Below are 18,128 nucleotides of genomic sequence, written 5' to 3' on the forward strand. Positions count from 1 at the left end.
GGGAGAAAAATTTACTGCGTAAGGTGCCCGGATGACTCTGCATCACCTATACCCCAAGGTCACCCTGTGGACCTTCTATGGATCCTGAAATAGAAATATATTGATGACCCCAGGCAGACTTTAATAGATGACCAAACCCATAGTTATTTTCTCAAACGGGACCTCAACTATGGGTAATGGGACAAGCAGAATTCTATAATGTGGCCATATTACCACACAGAAGTTAAGAACCTGGGACATATATTCTTCCCATCAACAAGCACCGTACATGCAAATTGTGTGACCATAATATTTCATTATAAAGTAGAAATAAGATGAAAATGGCAACTGAGTAAAATGTGTCTAATTTTATTAAAATTAAATGTATATTTTTATTAGCTGCAGTGTGATATTTAAGTGAGAAGGCTCATATTCCTAAAAGTGGTGCCACAAGCCAAAACAAGTTGTTCACCAATAAGAATTTTTGCAATGAAGCCTAAATGAATACAAACATTTTAGAAGTAAAAATGCAATTTGGACTTTGTTACTGTAACCTATCTACAACACAACATAGTTTAAAAATCCTATTACATAAGGGTGCATTTTATTAAACAGCAAATAAAAGTTTTCAAAGTCAGGTCTTCTTCACATCGCCAGCCTTCATGAGGGCTTTAATTGCACGAGCTCTCATCTCTAGTTCAAGCAGTTCAAGCTGCTGAGCCGATGGTTGAACTTCCTCAGGGAGCACAGCAACAGTGGCAGAGGTCACTTCTTCTGCTACCGGCTCAGCCAAACCCAGGATTTCATTAACGCTTTTCTCAATGTCCATCACAAGGTCATCAGGCTGCCCAGCCACCTTATTGGCAGTTGTAACAGGTGTCTCATGGATACGATCTTCACAGCTCGCACCTTCTATGTCACTGTCATATGTATCTGCGTTAATACTGAGGACATCATAGTCCTCTCCCTTACCTAAAATAAAAAAGGCAAAATATGACAAAGTGCATATGCTGTAGGAGAACAGAAATGAATGACAATTTAAGATTGTGGATCTATACAGGAAGACAATGCATATTGGTAGCTGCTCAATCACCTTAGTAATTTCACTCAGGTGCATGAAAGAGAGGGGTTAGTCTATACAAGAAATAGCAAAGGTTATCCCCCAGCACTTGGAATTATATCAGCAATAATACTTGAAAAACTACATGGTGGTAGATAATTCAGAGATCTCAGTTGCATATGTTTGCAAAAATATGTTTAAGCCTCCAGGCCACGTCACGGCATCTCTGATACTGGAGATTCCAACTTCTAAGTCAAAGTCCAGGGCGCGGAACCCCAAAAAGCCAGCAAAGGCCAGCCACCCCAGGTCAGCACACCAGTGAAAGACTAAGCTGTTAGTTAGTGTTAATAATATTATTAATAAATCAAAGGCTATGTGTGAAATGGTGATACACAGGTGAAGAGTGCAATTAAAATGCTAAATAAAGTTGTGTTAGTAGAAGTGTTAATAAAGTGCTAAATAGAGTGTTCTAGTGTGCCATCCCAAAGCAGTCCAGCCATACCAACCCAGGGAGCACCCTGCCACAAACTCATCCCTAAAAATAATAACATAAAATCTGGGGCATATAATTGCCCAATATAAGGCCACATGATAATGGCACATACAAAAACATATCTAAAATGATCAGTATCAGATGCCATGACGTGGCCTCGAGGCTTTAACATATTTTTGCAAACATATGCAACTGAGATCTCTGAATTATCTAGAATCATGTCGTTTTTCAAATCGTATTGCTGATATCATTCCGAGTGCTGGGGGATAACCTTTGCTATTTCTACATAGGAAGAATCAAGTCAATAATATTGTGTAGTATTTTTTCACAAACATTTCAGGTTTTAGATGTATCGATATGGCAACATGTAAAAGTGCCAAGGCAATCCACCAATATGATAAAGTAACAACAGATGACCTTTCCATGCATCATTATGAAAGCATCTCAAATGGATGCTGCAAAGGTGTCTGGTCTTTAACAGGACAGGATTTCAGCAATATTATTGTTTTAGTTTCGCTGAACTTCAAAATAAGGAAATGAGGCAGAGTTGGAAGAAAATGATCCTGCTCGCAGAGTCTGGCAAGTTTTAAGTAGGGCAGAGAATAGCAAGGAATCAAAAACCATGAAAACGGCTAGTTTGGTAAATTGGCTTTATGACTTGTTTGGCACAAGCTTTACATTGCAGTTTAACTGGAGCTCTGCACACTTCAAACTGCCTATACATACAGTAGGACAAAATAATAAAAATAATAGGTGCTCTTACCCTAATCATATGCACCTACAAAGAAACAGATGAGGGATAATATTAGGAAATTAAAAGAAATACATACTCAGGGGAGAAAAAACAAAATCCTGCATTCTATTCTGTGGGTCTTAATAAACATTACACTCGGGTGGGGACTGTATGATTTAATTTATTTTTAATTGGATTACTCAAAATCTTCATTATAATTTTCTTATGTTATATGGGTTCACAATCTTGAAATTTGAATTACTACTGTTACCATTATTTCCTCTCCCCTGGCAAACCTAGTTTGTCAAAGCCTTAAACAGGTCTTCGATACCTTGGTCTACACATTGGTGTTGGTGAAGGACATACTTTCAACAGGAATCTTGAGAAATGGCTTTCACATTGACATGTGAAAACCATTTCTATAAACACATCCTTAGACTGTCAACTCACAATCCCAATCAGTAATATTTTACAGTAGGATGGAAAAAAGTGCCTCACAAAGCCACGGATGTTAGCCTGCACAAACCGTTTCCTCCATACCTTTGTAAGTATGATAGGACCCGGACGGCTCTTATTTTGTTTTACTCACAGAACCAGCATCTCTTGTACATTACTATATAGATTTTATATTTCTACCTATATCTGAACCTCTTATTAAGTATGAAGTAATGTCCAGGGACAAAATGTATCTTCCATGTGAAAAGTTTTATTTTAAAGTACTTTTGAGTGCCTTCTTTTCTAAATACACACACATTATATTTATCTCTCTCTCTATACACACACATATATATATATATATATATATATATATATATATATATCCACAAATTCTCAATGGGATTAAGGTCTGGGAAGTTTCCTGGCCACTGACTCAAAATTTCCATGTTTTGTTCCCCGAGCCACTTAGTTATCACTTTTGCTTTATGGCAAAGTGCTCCATCATGCTGGAAAAGGCATTGTTCATCACCAAACTGTTTTTGGATGGTTGGGAGAAGTTACTTTTGGAGGATGTGCAGGTACCATTCTTTATTCATGTCTGTGTTGGCAAAGTTGTGAGTGAGCCCACTCCCTTGGCTGAGAAGCAACCCAACACATGAATGGTCTCAGGATGCTTTACTGTTGGCATGACACAGGATGAAGACTTTTGGAGGATGGCCTTTTTGTCAAGAAGGGCAGCAAAGAAGCCACTTCTTTCCAGGAAAAACATCAGGGACAGACTGATTTTCTTAAAAAGGTGCAGGTATTGGACTGCTAAGGACTGGGGTAAAGTTATTTTCTTTGATGAATCCCCTTTCAGATTGTTTGGGGCATCTGGAAAAATTCTTGTCGGGAGAAGGAAAGAGGATCGCTACCATTAGTCCTGTGTTATGCCAACAGTAAAGCAAACAAAAAAATAAAAAAATGGCAGCTGCTCAATCAATCTGGTAGTACTATTTTCCGGTGCATGAAAGGGAGGGGTCATACCAAGTAGAAAAGAGAGGGGGGTTTTAACCCCCTATTGTTCCTCAGCACACTGAATTGTACTAGCAACAACATATGAATACTATATGGTAATAGAAATCAGAGATATTGGTTGCATGCATTTGCAAATACATGGGAAGCTGCTAGGCCTCTTCACGGCTTCTCTGTCACTAGCAGTCCCTAACACTAAGACGTTCACGTCCAGGGCGCAGTGCACCCCAAGAAACGTCCAGCCCAGGACCCCCCCCCCAGGGCATCATACGAAAATGGAAAAAGAGTGATAGTGCAGTGTAAAGTATAGATGTGTGCGAGTAATCAATAAGTGTGGAATGAGAGGTTAAAATATATGTGAAAAAAATACATAAATAATAAACAAACATAAGAGGTGATGTGAAAAGTAACTATGTGTATTAAGTGGTGATGCCCTGAGAAGGCCCAGCCAGAGTAGCCTCGGGGGGCCCTCTCACTGGCTGCTGCTTCAATGGAGGGAGCCGACTGGAGCTCACTCATGAGCTCTGTCTTCCGGCTCCCCCCGGGTGATGATGGGAGTGACGTCATCACACTGACGTCTCTCCCATACTGCAGGAGAAGAGGAGCCGGAGCGGACAGCGGCAGTCGCGTCAGGAGTGGGGTTTCAGGTAAGTTGTGTGGTTTTTTTGGGTGTGTGTAAGGGGCACTGCATAGGGGGGGCCGCTTCATGGGGGCAATGCATAGGACAACTACTGGCGGCACTGAATAGGGGTGGGCTACTACTGGGGGCAGTGTATAGGGGGGACTACTTCTGGGGGCAATGCATAAGGGGGGACTACTGGGGGCATTATATAAGGGGCACTGCATGGGGGGGACCACTACTGGGTCTGGGGGCTCTATATAAAGGGGCACTACTGAGGGCACTGTATAGGGGGATCACTACTGGGGAGTTATATAAGGGGCAATGCATAGGAGGAAACACTATTGGGTCTGGGGGCACTGTATAAGGGGACCACTACTGGGGCATTCTATAAGGGGCACTGCATATGGGGGACCACTACTGGGTCTGGGGGCACTATATAAGGAGCACTACTGGGAGCACTGCATAGGGGGACCACTACTGAGGGCACTGCATAAGGGGCATTACTCCAGGGGACGGTGGTATATAGGGGCCCCCACAAGTTTGTTGCCCAGGGGCCCCCACAGACCTTAATCCGGCCCTGCTGCTCAGCCAAGGGAGTGGGCTCACTCACAATTTTGCCTAAGAACACAGCCATGAATAAAGAATGATACCTAAACTTCCTCCAAGAGCAACTTCTCTCAGCCATCCAAGAACAGTCTGGTGACCAACTATGCCTTTTCCAGCATGATGGAGCACCTTGCCATAAGGCAAAAGTGATAACGGAGTGGCTCGGGGAACAAAAAACAAAAACAAATTTTGGGTCCATGGCCAGGAAACTCCACAGACCTTAATCCCATTGAGAACTTGTGGTCAATCCTCAACAGCCAGGTGGACAAACAAAAAACTACAAATTGTGACAAACTCCAAGCATTGATTAGGCAAGAATCAGTCAGTATGTGGCCCAGAAGTTGATTGACAGCATGACAGGGTGAATTGCAGAGGTCTTGAAAAAGAAGTGCCAACACTGCAAATATTGACTCTTTGCATAAACTTAATGTAATTGTCAATAAAAAGCCTTTGACACTTATGAAATGCTTGTAATTTTACCTCAGTAAACCATAGTAATATCTGCCAAAAAGGTCTAAAAATACTGAAGCAGCAAACTTTGTGAAAACCAATATTGTGTGTCAAAACTTTTGGCCATGGCTGTATAATGTAGTGTATATAAAGCGCATATTTTTTTCCATAGCTCCACTCCCAGTAGCTCCACTCAGTTTCCTGAACCTATTTTTCCAGAAAAATAGCCCTGTGTGTATAAGTATTATATATGATTCTTAGGTTAAAATAAATGTGTATACTGTGCTGTCACTATATGTAGCCTTGCCCAATTGACTTTGCAAATGTATTTTGTTCCTGACCACCTCTAAATCTGGTTATTTACCTATGACATGTTTTTCTGCCATATGTCTTAAGGCTGGTAGTGTTGTAATTGAGTGATATTTTTAAAAAGTTGGCAAATATGAGAACCTATAAAAACTGTAAAAACAAAAACAAATATACATTGGGGGAGATGTATCAAGCATAGGAGAGAGATAAAGTGGATAAGTTGCTCATAGTAACTAAGAAGCTTCTTAAGCCGTACATCCCCTACACGTTTAAATTAACAACATTGTTTTTGTTCATTATATTGTGTAGTGGACATTGAACCCACACTGAACGATATATATCGTTCAGTGCTGTGACCCTCCCTCATCCCCGAACCTGCGCACCCTGATATCGTCAGGTTGGACAGCAGTTTTGGGCGATGAGCGATGGCGTTAACGACCAGTGGGAGCACACATCGCTGGTCGTTGACGGCATATCCACTGCACGATATTGCGGGTGATTAAACGATAACGATCGTTATCGTTCATTTTATCGTGTAGTGGATACACGGCTTTACTGTTAAATTTAGAGAAGCAATATATTAGTTTATAAAGAACAATAGCATATATATATATATATATATATATATATATATATATATATATTAGCAATATCAATAAACAGTACAAAGTTCCATTTGATCAACAGATTAAGTTTCATGATAAAATTAAAATTTAATACATCAAACAGACATTCTTGCCTTTTCTTAACTTCTACAAGCTGCTAATTTTGAGACATTTACATGTAGGAGATGAGAAGTCTGATTATTCACACATTCATTTGAATAAATTATTCCACCCATTTCTCAGCTCATCAATATTATCAAGTAAAACATTATATTAAACAGTAGCAACATATAATTATTAGCTCATAAATCAGGACTACTTTTACTATCCATATGAAATTAGCATCTAGGACGGCATTATGTCACATTACTTACCTTGAATAGTAAATTGCATTTGTCTACCCGCCTATGTCCTATATTCAATTCTCCTCTTTTTATTATGTCATACCAATCACCAATTGAAATTATGATATTGTCTTAATTTTACATTTCCAGACATCCAAGGACATTCATACATGCAATCCCAGCTACATATCGGAATGAGGAACATTAGCATCAATCCACAGGAAGCCATCTTGTTTCCTATACATTTAATTTGCCTAGCTAATACAAGCAACACTGCCACTTACCTTCACAAAGGAATAGGAGAGCTGCTTTATTAAACTGGTCTATCTTTATCTTTTTCTTGTGTGTGAGATTAAATGACTTGCATATTAAAAATAAGCAGAAGCCTGACACATACTAAAAATGTCTGATTTAAGTAATCCATTTTCTGCAAAGTACTTGTACTAAAACATTATTTAATTTGTTTTCTTTAAAAATGCCCTTAGAAATGAGAGGCAGTGTTAAAAAGATAATTTTTTAATTTACTGGTTTGTAAAGTTATTATAAATCCTGAATCCAAAACTAACATTGCACTTTTGAAGTACCGTTACTTTTGTATAGCTTAGGGGTCTTTGTTCTAAACCTTGGAGAGAGGTAAAGTGGATGGAGATAAAGTACCAACCAATCAGCTCCTGTCACTTTACAAACTGTATGAAAAATGACAGGAGCTGATTGGTTGGTACTTTATCTCCAAGGCTTAGTACATAGACCCCTTAGAGAATTATCATCCACCTGGAGAACTCAGTTTGGATACAGGAGATTCAAACTGCACAGCCAAACTGATTTACTAAATGCTTGCAGCCCAAAATACATGGGATAAAAAGGAACATCATCGAAATACAAGCTGACCATACAGTAAGTACAAAACTTATCCAGTGCTTCCCAGCATTTAAAAAGCCTACATTTATGGTGGAGATCAGATTTAAGATCTTTATATAAACAAGCTGAATTTGTTTTTATTTTTAATCTATTCTGTAACTGCACCAAAACTTTGGTGTTGTTATATTGCTATATGACAAACTCAAAAAACAAAATGTAAACAGTTTATTTCACAGTATGGTTATTATACATAACTAAACTAGGCTATTGGGTCATTCCATGCCAAATCATCACGAATAAAAAAAAAAAAAAAAAAAGTAACTTTTCAACTAGACCAGCTCAGATTCCCCACCGAAGGCTTTCCCTATAACACAGAGAGAAACACTAAAAGACAAGTCTGAACTTGCCAGTTGCATGGTTAGTGCAAGAAGGGTTCAACTGCTGTACTTAATATTTTGTTACTCCTGTTCCCAAAGGCATCCCAAAATGAAACGTATACCAAAGAGATTGTATTTAAGTGTATAACATACGTTATGTACAAAAAAATGAAACATACACTTTTTTAGATATTCAAGGTCAAACGTCACTTCATGCGACCTTGAAATGTAAGAGTCAATATTTAAATATACATTTTTTTTATGAACACTCTGATCCCTTAGCTTCAAAACAAGACCAAAATGAAAGTTCTACCACAATTAGAAGCAAAGTTATGATTCGATTTAGTTGACCTTGCAAGCATAAATTTTACACAGGAAAGTTACTTTATGCCGACTATCATCCTACCAACTTTCATGAAAATCTGAGATGGTCGGGTTGGAAGCTGTGATCATGGCATGGAATGACCCTACTAAGTTGGTGGGCAACTGGGGACGGTCAGTATACAGTAATTTAAAGAGTTAAGATCGTTACCTCTTCCATTATAAGGTTAAATTACACTTCCGTAATATGTAGCGTGAAATGTTTCCATATATTTGTATGGTTATAAAAAGCTGTCTCATATTGACCAATTTATAGAGCTCTAAATTATAATAAAACTTCCCTCTTTATTAAATACTTTTACCTCTTGCTTATTTATTTAGCATCAAATAATGAGAAAGTGGACATTCAAATGAATATTGTGGTTGTACTCATCTTTTTAGTAGATTAAAAAACTGCATCATCATCATCATTTAACCGCATAAATTGTCAAACATCACCCAGCTAATTTACCCTTACACAACTAAAGAAATGACTAAATCAAGTTGATAATAGATATTAAATGGTTTGAAAAGACCAATATAGGAATTAACTGATATAGAAGGAGTGCTTAATAAAAAGTTTAAATTTATTACATAGAAGCATAACACTCAATGAATATGTAAAATCAACAATAAAATAAATTAGATTATATAGTACAATTGATCAGGACAGGCTATCAAAAATAATGTATCTATCCATATAGAGCTTAATAACCACATGCACTTATATTTTATCTCTTTGTTATTGGACTCTTATCCTTTAGCAATACACAACTAACCGGCTGAGTTTGGGCTAGCCATGCTTACATGAAAATGTATTACATATGGAGACAGAATAATGAAAGTTGGTTGTAGACAGAATTGCTACGGTAAGCAGCAGGTATGATCATGTGCGGCCATTATTTATATACAATAGGTTTTCAAGATTACTCCTACATAACCTGGGTTTTGTCTTTTAAACTATTACCACTTTTAAAAAAAACAGGCAGACTCGCTGGGATCCTGCTGGCTATTACATTTCCCCTTAGAATCAATAAAATCTGCTATATATGTGGCTCTCTAATCATCTCTTATGAAGCCAAAGTGTATGGTGATCTTTAGTAAAATCATTGTTATCACATCTAACAAACAGCAAAACAGAGAAAAAAAATAAACAAAAATCTTTCCCCCCAGAATGCAGACGAACTTGATCTATAGCTTTTGCATCTCAGCTCCAACTACAGTACATCAAACTGATCGACCGCAGGGGCAGTGAACATTCTTGCTGCTATGCCTTACTGGACTTTCAAGTTTACAGTATATATCTGTATTTACCTTGGTTAGCCACATCATTCTCCATTTTCGCTCTGTAAGTCCTTACTGAAGACAAACTTACATTTTTTTGGTTCATATTTGATTAATAGTTTTCCAGTTGCATAACTTTAGGCAACTTAAACTGCTTACTTCTATGAATTTATCATCAATCAATTTTTAGTAATCACAGCCATTGCCTTCCAAGCTTCATTTTGGCTTCTCTAGTCTAGAGATTATGACTTCTGTTTACTAGTCATCAATTATTCTTCATAGTTAAGTTGTTAGTTGATAATATACAAACATAAACAACCGGCCTCGCTGATAGAGATTATAGATAATGACCCTCTCTACAGTGACAAAGTCTACTAACTGATCTTAAGTTTATACACTCCCACCATTGCCAAGTGTATTAAAACTAATAAAATTTGTGCAGGACTGCTTGGGTACAGCCTGAAGTGCACGTTCTACAGCTCAAAGCAAGGAGTTCAATTACTCAGTTCTCACCTGTAACCAAATCAAATTACAGTATTTATGGTCAATGTAATAGGTAAAACCAGTGCTGGTTAGAGGTGGAACTAGTGGTGGTGCAGCCGGTGCAAAAGCTGGACAGAACACTGGTACAGTCATGAAGTAACCTGTAAATAGTCGAAAAAATAGGTATGTTGTTCCACTGGAAAATTCCATCATGGGCAAACTAAATAAAGGGGAGGTGCTCCCATGAGAGTAGAGTTGAGTATGTAAGTGAACAGGAGAAAATAAATCTTCTCTTGTTTGGGGGTCGGGGCACTAACTTCCCAAAATTGTGTACAGTGTATGTATAAAACTTGATATATTGTAAAATGAGCTATGGAGGTCTCAAGAGGACAAAACTCAAAGGAACCTCACATGTCACTGCCCAGTGTCGGACTGGGGCATGAAGGGCCCAGAGGGGGAATGCAGTTGTAGGGATCCATGCTTAGAAGCTTGGCCAACCATTACCGAGTGCATGGTCTGGGCCCCTTGATAAATATATAAAATAAATACTGGGGAATGGAGGTAGCAGGAAGGAACAGACTGAGTTGTATAGTGTAAGGAGCAGGGTCCTGCAGCAGCAGCACAGAGTAGTGACCTCAGACTTCTGTTACGCTGATTGGAATGATTATTTAGGCGTTTCAGAAAATGTTGCAAATTTGAAAAATAAATTTGTCTTACAGTGATCAGTGGTCAAGTTATTGAAAGCTCCTGCCGCCAGCACAAAGGACCCACCTGCCGCCAGCACAGAATAGCTGCCAGCAAAAGATGGAGACATCCTATCAGAACAATTAAGGTAAATAAAAATGGAGAATGGGCAGGGGTCTGGAGAGACACTGGGAGCAGGGCTGTCTTAGCAGTGTGGGTCCTGGGCAAAGAAATGCACTGCGGCACCTACTCACTCATGATATGGCATTATTGCAGCAATAAGCCCAGTCATAGTGAGATTTTGTCCAGTTATAATTATAGGATTGCGCAGTGATTTGATTCATGCTGCGCAGCTCAGCCCTCATCTTTGTGGTGCGGGTGGTGACACCCCAGATACATTACTCTACCCCCAGATACATCACTATACCCCCCCAGATACATTACTATACCCCTAAACACACCTCATCCACCTGATACATTACCACCCCAACCCACCACACCCCTCAGAAAATATGTTTACACCCCCCTGATATATTACATGGGGGGAGGTGTAATATAAGTATACACCCCTACCTAACATGGATACAGAGACATCCTTACCTGTGTTTGCAGCATTGTAGGCGGCTGTTCCCTCACACACCGGAAGCTGTCTGGACTCTGCAGGGAGATTTCCCAGGAGAAGGATAGCTAGCCCGGGCAGGAAGGGGCGGGGACTCTGACAGACCAGGCAGAGCATGAGGGGGCAGGGACAGGGAACTTAATTCAGCAACTGCAGTGCAGATAGATCAATTGCAGATAGGAGAAGGATGGACAGGCCCGGCAGCTACAGCACAGCACAGTCTAAAGCCATGCCCTCCTCTGCTTTGCTCTTCTAAGAGAAGGGGGCCCGCCCCGCAGCTGCCACGCTAGTCAGTAGTTACAGTGACTGACGGGGCCCGCAGCACACTGCTTATTCTATTACCAAACTACTTTGAGATGCCTGCGGGCCCGGTACATTAGTACCAGTAGTACCCCCTGATTGCAGTCCTGGGTGGTGGCGGTGGGTGGGGAGGGGGTCGGGGGAGATCGGAATACAGTGCGCCGGCTTTTAAAAATATAAAAAAAATGTATCAACTGCCTTCGGCTGCAGGGGGGCAGATTGGCGGGCCCCTAGAAGCTTCGGGCCCATGGGCAACTGCCCAACAAGACCAATGGAAGAGACGGCCCTAACTGGGAGATGTCTCTAAATGGTATGGAGCACTACTGTGGGGTTAAGAAGGAACTGGCAGCACTACTATGGGGCGTTTTAGAAAGTGAAGTTGTCAAATTACGCAATTATATTATGTCCCTAAAGTGTAGATCTGCTCAACATGTATACATTTTACCACCTGCCACCAGCACAAAATAGCTGCCAGCAAAAGAGGGAGATTTCATATCTGAACAATAAAGGTAAGAGAAAACAGGGAATGGGCAGAGGTTTGGAGAGACTGAGGTTTGCAAGGAATTGGTTATCGTTTGATTTACAGTGGGTGTGATCAACGGTAGTTTGTTTTGGATCACCTCTTTCAGGAATGCCAGCTAAACCTAAAAGTGGGGCGCAAAAGCGAAAAGAAATGAAGGAAAGTGTACAGGAAGCAAATAACCTACAGATCGAGGAGATTTTTCAATCAGATATCACCGACAATAAAATAAAAAGATATATAATTTCTCAGGGATCGTGAATGTAAGCCCGAAGGGATCTTTCCGAGAGATAAGCTAGGGGGACGCTGTTTTTCTGAAACCTATTACACTATGAAAACAAAGGCCGATGTAATCATATCTTGTGCATGGCTTTGCTATTCACTTAAATCACATACTGTGAGCCATGTTGGCTCTTTGCTGATTGTAATACTAATGCATATAATGCAGCATGGGTGACTGGTATAAGAGATTGGAGTCATTTAACTTACAGAATAAGTACTCGGGAAAAATCCCAACAACACTTAAATTCTAGCATTGTATTTCAACATTGGTGAATGCATGGCATGGTTGATGAAGAAAATGAACGAGAGCTCTTAAAAGCAAAGAACTTCTAGAGACAAGTATTGGATCGCCTTATTAATGTAACGTTAACAATGTCAATGTGTAATCTCCCTTTCAGAGGGCATAGGGAAGTCTTAGGAGATGTTAATAATGGAAATTTACTGTCAATTCTTGAACTTCTTGCGATGTATGACCCAGTTTTGAAGCAGCTAATTCTGTTCGATATTTGTCACAAGATTAAAGTTTAAATTATTGAACTCTTGGCCAAAAAGATTGACAATGAAATTGTTGACGAAATCAAAGCAATTGTTTTTCTCAATCATTATAGATACAACACAAAATATTTCAAAAACTGACCAACTAAGTCAAGTATTTCGTTATGTGACATTAGAAAGCAATGAGCTTAACTGGGTATCTAGAGTGAAAATCCGAGAGTCCTTTCTAGGGTTTCATGCTGTATCTGATCAAACAGCTGCTGGCCTTAAATAGTATACTGTATTGAAAGAAAAGGTTTAGAATTATCAGTGCCATGGGCAAGGGTATGATGGGGCAGCAAATATGAGCGGCGTTTATGCAGGAGTGCAGGCAAGAATAGCTCGGCGAGAACCTAGTGCAGAATATTTTCATTGTGCTGCCCACAATTTAAATCTTGCATTCGGGGTATACCTGAAATAAAACCATTCTATGCTGTGCTTGAAAAGAGTGTACACTTTCTTTGGCCATAGTGTCAAACAATGAGCCATGTTATCAGAGTTGGCTTCTCTCTCTCTGACACGTAGATTGGCAGCAATGTTACTTTAAAAAGATTATGTCCAACACGTTGGTCTTCAAGGAATGATTCTCTTACTGCTTTGAGATTCCGGTATAAGGACATAATGAAGGCACTTACAAGAATAACTCTTCTCAGCAAGAATAAAGATGAATGTAATGAAGCTGCAGCTTTGAAAAAAAAATGCTAGGATGTTTTGAGTTTGTAGTGCAGATAGTACTTTCAAAAAAAAACAAAAACGGTTTGTTGAAACAGTCAATTCTGTTTCTAAATGCCTACAGTCCAAACAAACAAAATGCTGCAAAGTTAATTTGTAATGCAATAGAGTCACTGACGCGGTTTAGAAACAATTTTGAAGAAGCTAAAAATATTGCTATAAACATGGCTGAACAGTGGAATGTGGAGGCCAAGTTTGCATCCAAAAGGAGAATAAGAGTAAAAAAACAAATTAGATGAGTTGTGTGAGGATGGAAGTCTAGATGATCCAGGAAGATCCTCTAAAGTAAACATTTTCTGTGCTTGTTTGGATATTATTGTGGCACAACTGTCTAATTGTTTCAGGAGTCTGGATGCCACTGTCAAAAAGTTTAAAGCGATTCTACTTGTGACAGCAACAGATGACCAGCTCTATGAGGATGCTGAACAGCTAATTAAATATCACAGTAAAGACTTTTACTGGGTCTTTCTAAGGGCAATAACTTGCTTTCAGAGCATGCTTAAAACAAGAAAATTCTAAGTTATCTATAGTGGAAGATTTGGCAAAGTTACTCATTAAAGAGAATAGTATTTTGGCATCAAGTTTTCCAGAAGTATGTACAGCTATTATCTTGCTTGTGTCCATCCCAGTAACAGTAGCAACTGCTGAACGTTCATTCTCAAAACTTAAAATAATTAAAAACATTACCTATGTAGCACAATGGGACAAGAAAGACTTCAAGGATTAGCAATATTATTCATAGAAAATGAGAGGGCAAAGAACCTTCAATTAGATAAGATCATTGACAAATTTGCTGACCGAAAAGCAAGGAAGATGAACTTCCAGTCATAGTATAAAGCAGATTAGTTATTGTGGATTTTTGGATGAGCAGCAATAGGTTTGTCTTTACAATTTGATTCTATGCACTCACAAACATCCCGTGAAAAAAATGGGTGTAGAATCTGCTTAGTTTCCTACCAGATAGCAGTAGGTGATAGTTATATCCCAAAGACCTCAGAAACCTGGGTCCCTCTTGAAATTGTTGTATGTTCTTATACTGGCATCTCTAAGCGGTACATTCATATTTTTGTAGTAGTGTTACTGCCAGTCTCTGAGTTGGAGAGACAGAGTAGTGACAGATATATCTCAGAAACCTGGGTCCCTCTTGAAATTGTGATATGCCCATCACTTCTTGCCATTTGGCAGGAAGCGAAGCAGACGTGTTTATGCCAACAAGGAAAACAGACTCTGTGCTAAAAATGAATATACTATTTATTGATCTTAATGTTATGTTTAATATTTACTGTACATTTTTGCTAATTGTATGTGGTCATATTATATTGTACTGTACACATGCTTGAAAGGCAGTAAACAAAGCAACAAGGTACCAACGTCTCTTGTTTTTCTTCTGTGGGTTTGTGTCAGATGTTGGGGTGCCAGGAATGGGGAGGGGGGCAAAGTATATTCTTGCACCTGGGCCTACCACACTCTAGTTCCGAAACTGCTGCTGGTGGCTGCCAATCATAAAATATGTGAGCAAACACAAACGCAACCCTGTCCACCACAATATAACTGACCCTAAGGATGACAAGTAAGAACAATTTACTTAGTTTAATATTGTTTTCTGAATTTCTCAATTATAAACTTTTGGTCTAGGGCAGGGATGGAGAACCTCAGGCCTGGAGGCCCGCGGAGTCATTTGGTCTGGCCCTCTGAGCTCGTCTCTGCTAGCCGCATCTCCCTAGAATGGCACCCTGCAGCCAAAATCTATGCAGCAGTGCCGCATGGAGCATCCTTAGGACACTTCAGACGATCACACCACTGCCCTTACAGCCCCCGGAGCATCCTGTAATCACCGGTATTGCTGTAATCACCGGCGATTGTGTGATGTCACACAGAGGGAGCATGGCCTGCACCAGCCCACAAATAATGTTATATATATCAAAATGGCCCTCGACAGAAGAAAGGTTCCCCACCCCTGGTCTAGGGGGTGCCATGAAAAAACTATTGATAATCTAGTGCGCTGTGATTTAAGAAAGTTTGTACTGGCCTAGACTTTCACACGCAGAGGTTTGTACTCGTTTAAACAACAATATAGTACTGGATACTTTAGTAATGCACACACTCAAAGAGCCATGCCTTGAACTTGGATAACTAAAGTTAGGTACACCCCTACACAATCATGTTAAAAATGCTCTGCTCCTGGACTTCCCACCTAATTAATGATCGCAGCCAAATGTGTTGAGCAAGTTAATAGATGAGACAGGTGTTTCACCACATTTGGCTGCAATCATCAATTAAGAGAGAAGTCCAGGAGCAGTGCATTTTGTACCGGGTGGAAGGGGTCATGTTGGAGGGTCTGCTATTGGATAATTGCTCAGAGGTTTTCTTCTCCTTCTGACCCTAATGGCAACCCTAACCCCGCTTGGAAATTTCAAAATTATGACAATGTAAACATTTCAACCATCAATGTCAACTTTCTGCTGTTGACATGTTAACTGCCGACATAGTGTCAGCATATCTAACTTCTCTTCCTCATCCACAGGTTGCCCCTCTTTATCTATTCCTGTACGTTTTAGCTTTCATTTGGCATTATGGCAAGACCTGTCCCATCTACACAATTTACCTATTCCCACCAATCACCTCCCCCAAAACAGTGTTTCAAATCATAACCCTCCCATCCAAGCCCACACAAATACATTGTTTACATCTCCTTATATACAAATGTGTCCACATACATCTAGCGTCCTTGCGCTTATAATCTCGGTAGCACAGAGCGTCTTTTCGTGTGACTTTCTCTTTAAATTTGTCTCATTTGCTAAGAGATGCGAATAGGAGGCACAAGCAGCTTATGCTGATTAACAGGATATGCAGCATGCCTATATTCTGTGCGTGACTGCAGCTATAGCTGCATGCAAAATGCTACGTTACAGTGTCACAGCTGCGGACACTGTAACGTAGCATTTTGCATGCAGATACACCCACGGTTGAGCACACAGAATATAGGCATGTCGCATAGGTTAATCAGCATAAGCTGCTTGTGCATCCTATTCGCACTTCTTTGCGACTTGTAGCGCACGGAGGATAGATGCATGTGAACACATCTGTACCAACCATCATGAGCTTACAAATGTTATCTATAAATGTAAGTGGCCTCTGGTCCCCCAATCACCCTTCATTGGTATTTCAATATTTTAAAATGAAATTAGAATAAATCATTCCAATTTAGGAAACTCACATCAACAACAACTGGCAAATAAATCATATAAGCCTTCAAAGCTTCTGGTGACAGCACTCAAATAGGTATATTAATCTACAATAGAGTTCCTTGTACAATTGAATAATCACTCGCCAATCTTTTCCAAAATGACAATATACCTACATTGGGGGTCTGTGTGATATAGAACATATATAATTTTAACCAGCAAGATGGGTCACTATCATAACTGAATCAATCTATGCACTATAGTGGGACAGATTGCTTGCTTTGAACAACTCTCCTATGTTGCCCAGGGTCAAATTTTCAACATCATACAGTATATCCAATCCTCCAAGTAAGAGTTCAGAAAGCTAGCCCCAATCCTTACATCTCAAACAATAGGATTGCTGGTAAATTCTAAATCTCAAGTACTGTACATGCAGTTCTCCCACTACACAGTCCCTCAAAACGTAATGCCTGTATTACCACTACCACTGCAAAAATACCACTACAAAAACGGTTGTATGCGGAGGTCTCTACTGTTCGGATATAATTAAACAGCTAGTTTACATCATAAATATGCATGCCAGAATCACTCTCCCACTCTGTTACTGTGACTGTCAGGGACCCCAGTAGTTATCCTAGAGTTTGCACTCTGACTATGGTCTGTATCACAGTAGCATCAGGACTGCTATCCACAGATTCCCAAGTCCTGATGCAGGGAGGGCAGAGCCAAATATAATACTCACAAAGAATATTCTATTACTCTGCCCGTTATACTATACACCTCTCTTCTGCCGCCACCCGTGGTAATCAAAGAAGCCACAGATCCCCTAACACTATCACAATTGCACAGACTTGGTGACACAAACTAGCAAGTAGTTAGTTTGATCTTCCCCGGATTCTGACAAATAATTATAGCATAACCTTAGTGATCTATTAGCTTCCTCAAATATGGTGTTCTGGAGCATATATGAAATAGACTAATAAAAGGAATACTTTATTTATAAAAGATATACAATGCCTAGTTACCAAAATTATATATAAAAAAAAACTGCTAAAGATTACATAGACAAACATGTTGCAATTTCAAATAAAAAGGAAACATTTTCAGAACATAAACGCAGCTTATTCTGGTCAGGAGGCCTGGCAGGAAATGCAGGTACAGGCTTCAACTTAGAACTGATCCCCCAAAGTTAGACACAGAAAATAAAAATACCCATACCTTTTATCACCTGCCCCCCCCTCCCCTAGTAAGGTTATA

At 39.6% G+C, this 18,128-nt stretch overlaps 1 protein-coding gene and 1 pseudogene across 1 annotated transcript in view; one reads left to right on the forward strand and one right to left on the reverse strand.

Annotated features, from left to right (window-relative positions):
- Window positions 1-332: 332 nt before the first annotated feature.
- CAAP1 (caspase activity and apoptosis inhibitor 1) overlaps window positions 333-18,128 on the reverse strand; it is a 79,986-nt gene continuing 62,190 nt past the window's right edge. Inside the window, exon 6 of the mRNA XM_088472616.1 lies at window positions 333-951. Coding sequence (XP_088328742.1) covers window positions 614-951 — 338 coding nt within the window. The 3' untranslated portion in view covers window positions 333-613. The remainder of the gene's footprint in view (window positions 952-18,128) is intronic.
- Window positions 13,653-14,517, forward strand: LOC148523820 (zinc finger MYM-type protein 1-like; annotated as a pseudogene).

This window comes from Taudactylus pleione, unplaced genomic scaffold (genome assembly GCF_031769625.1).
Source record: "Taudactylus pleione unplaced genomic scaffold, aTauple2 ptg000127l, whole genome shotgun sequence".
NCBI classification, from domain to species: domain Eukaryota; kingdom Metazoa; phylum Chordata; class Amphibia; order Anura; family Myobatrachidae; genus Taudactylus; species Taudactylus pleione.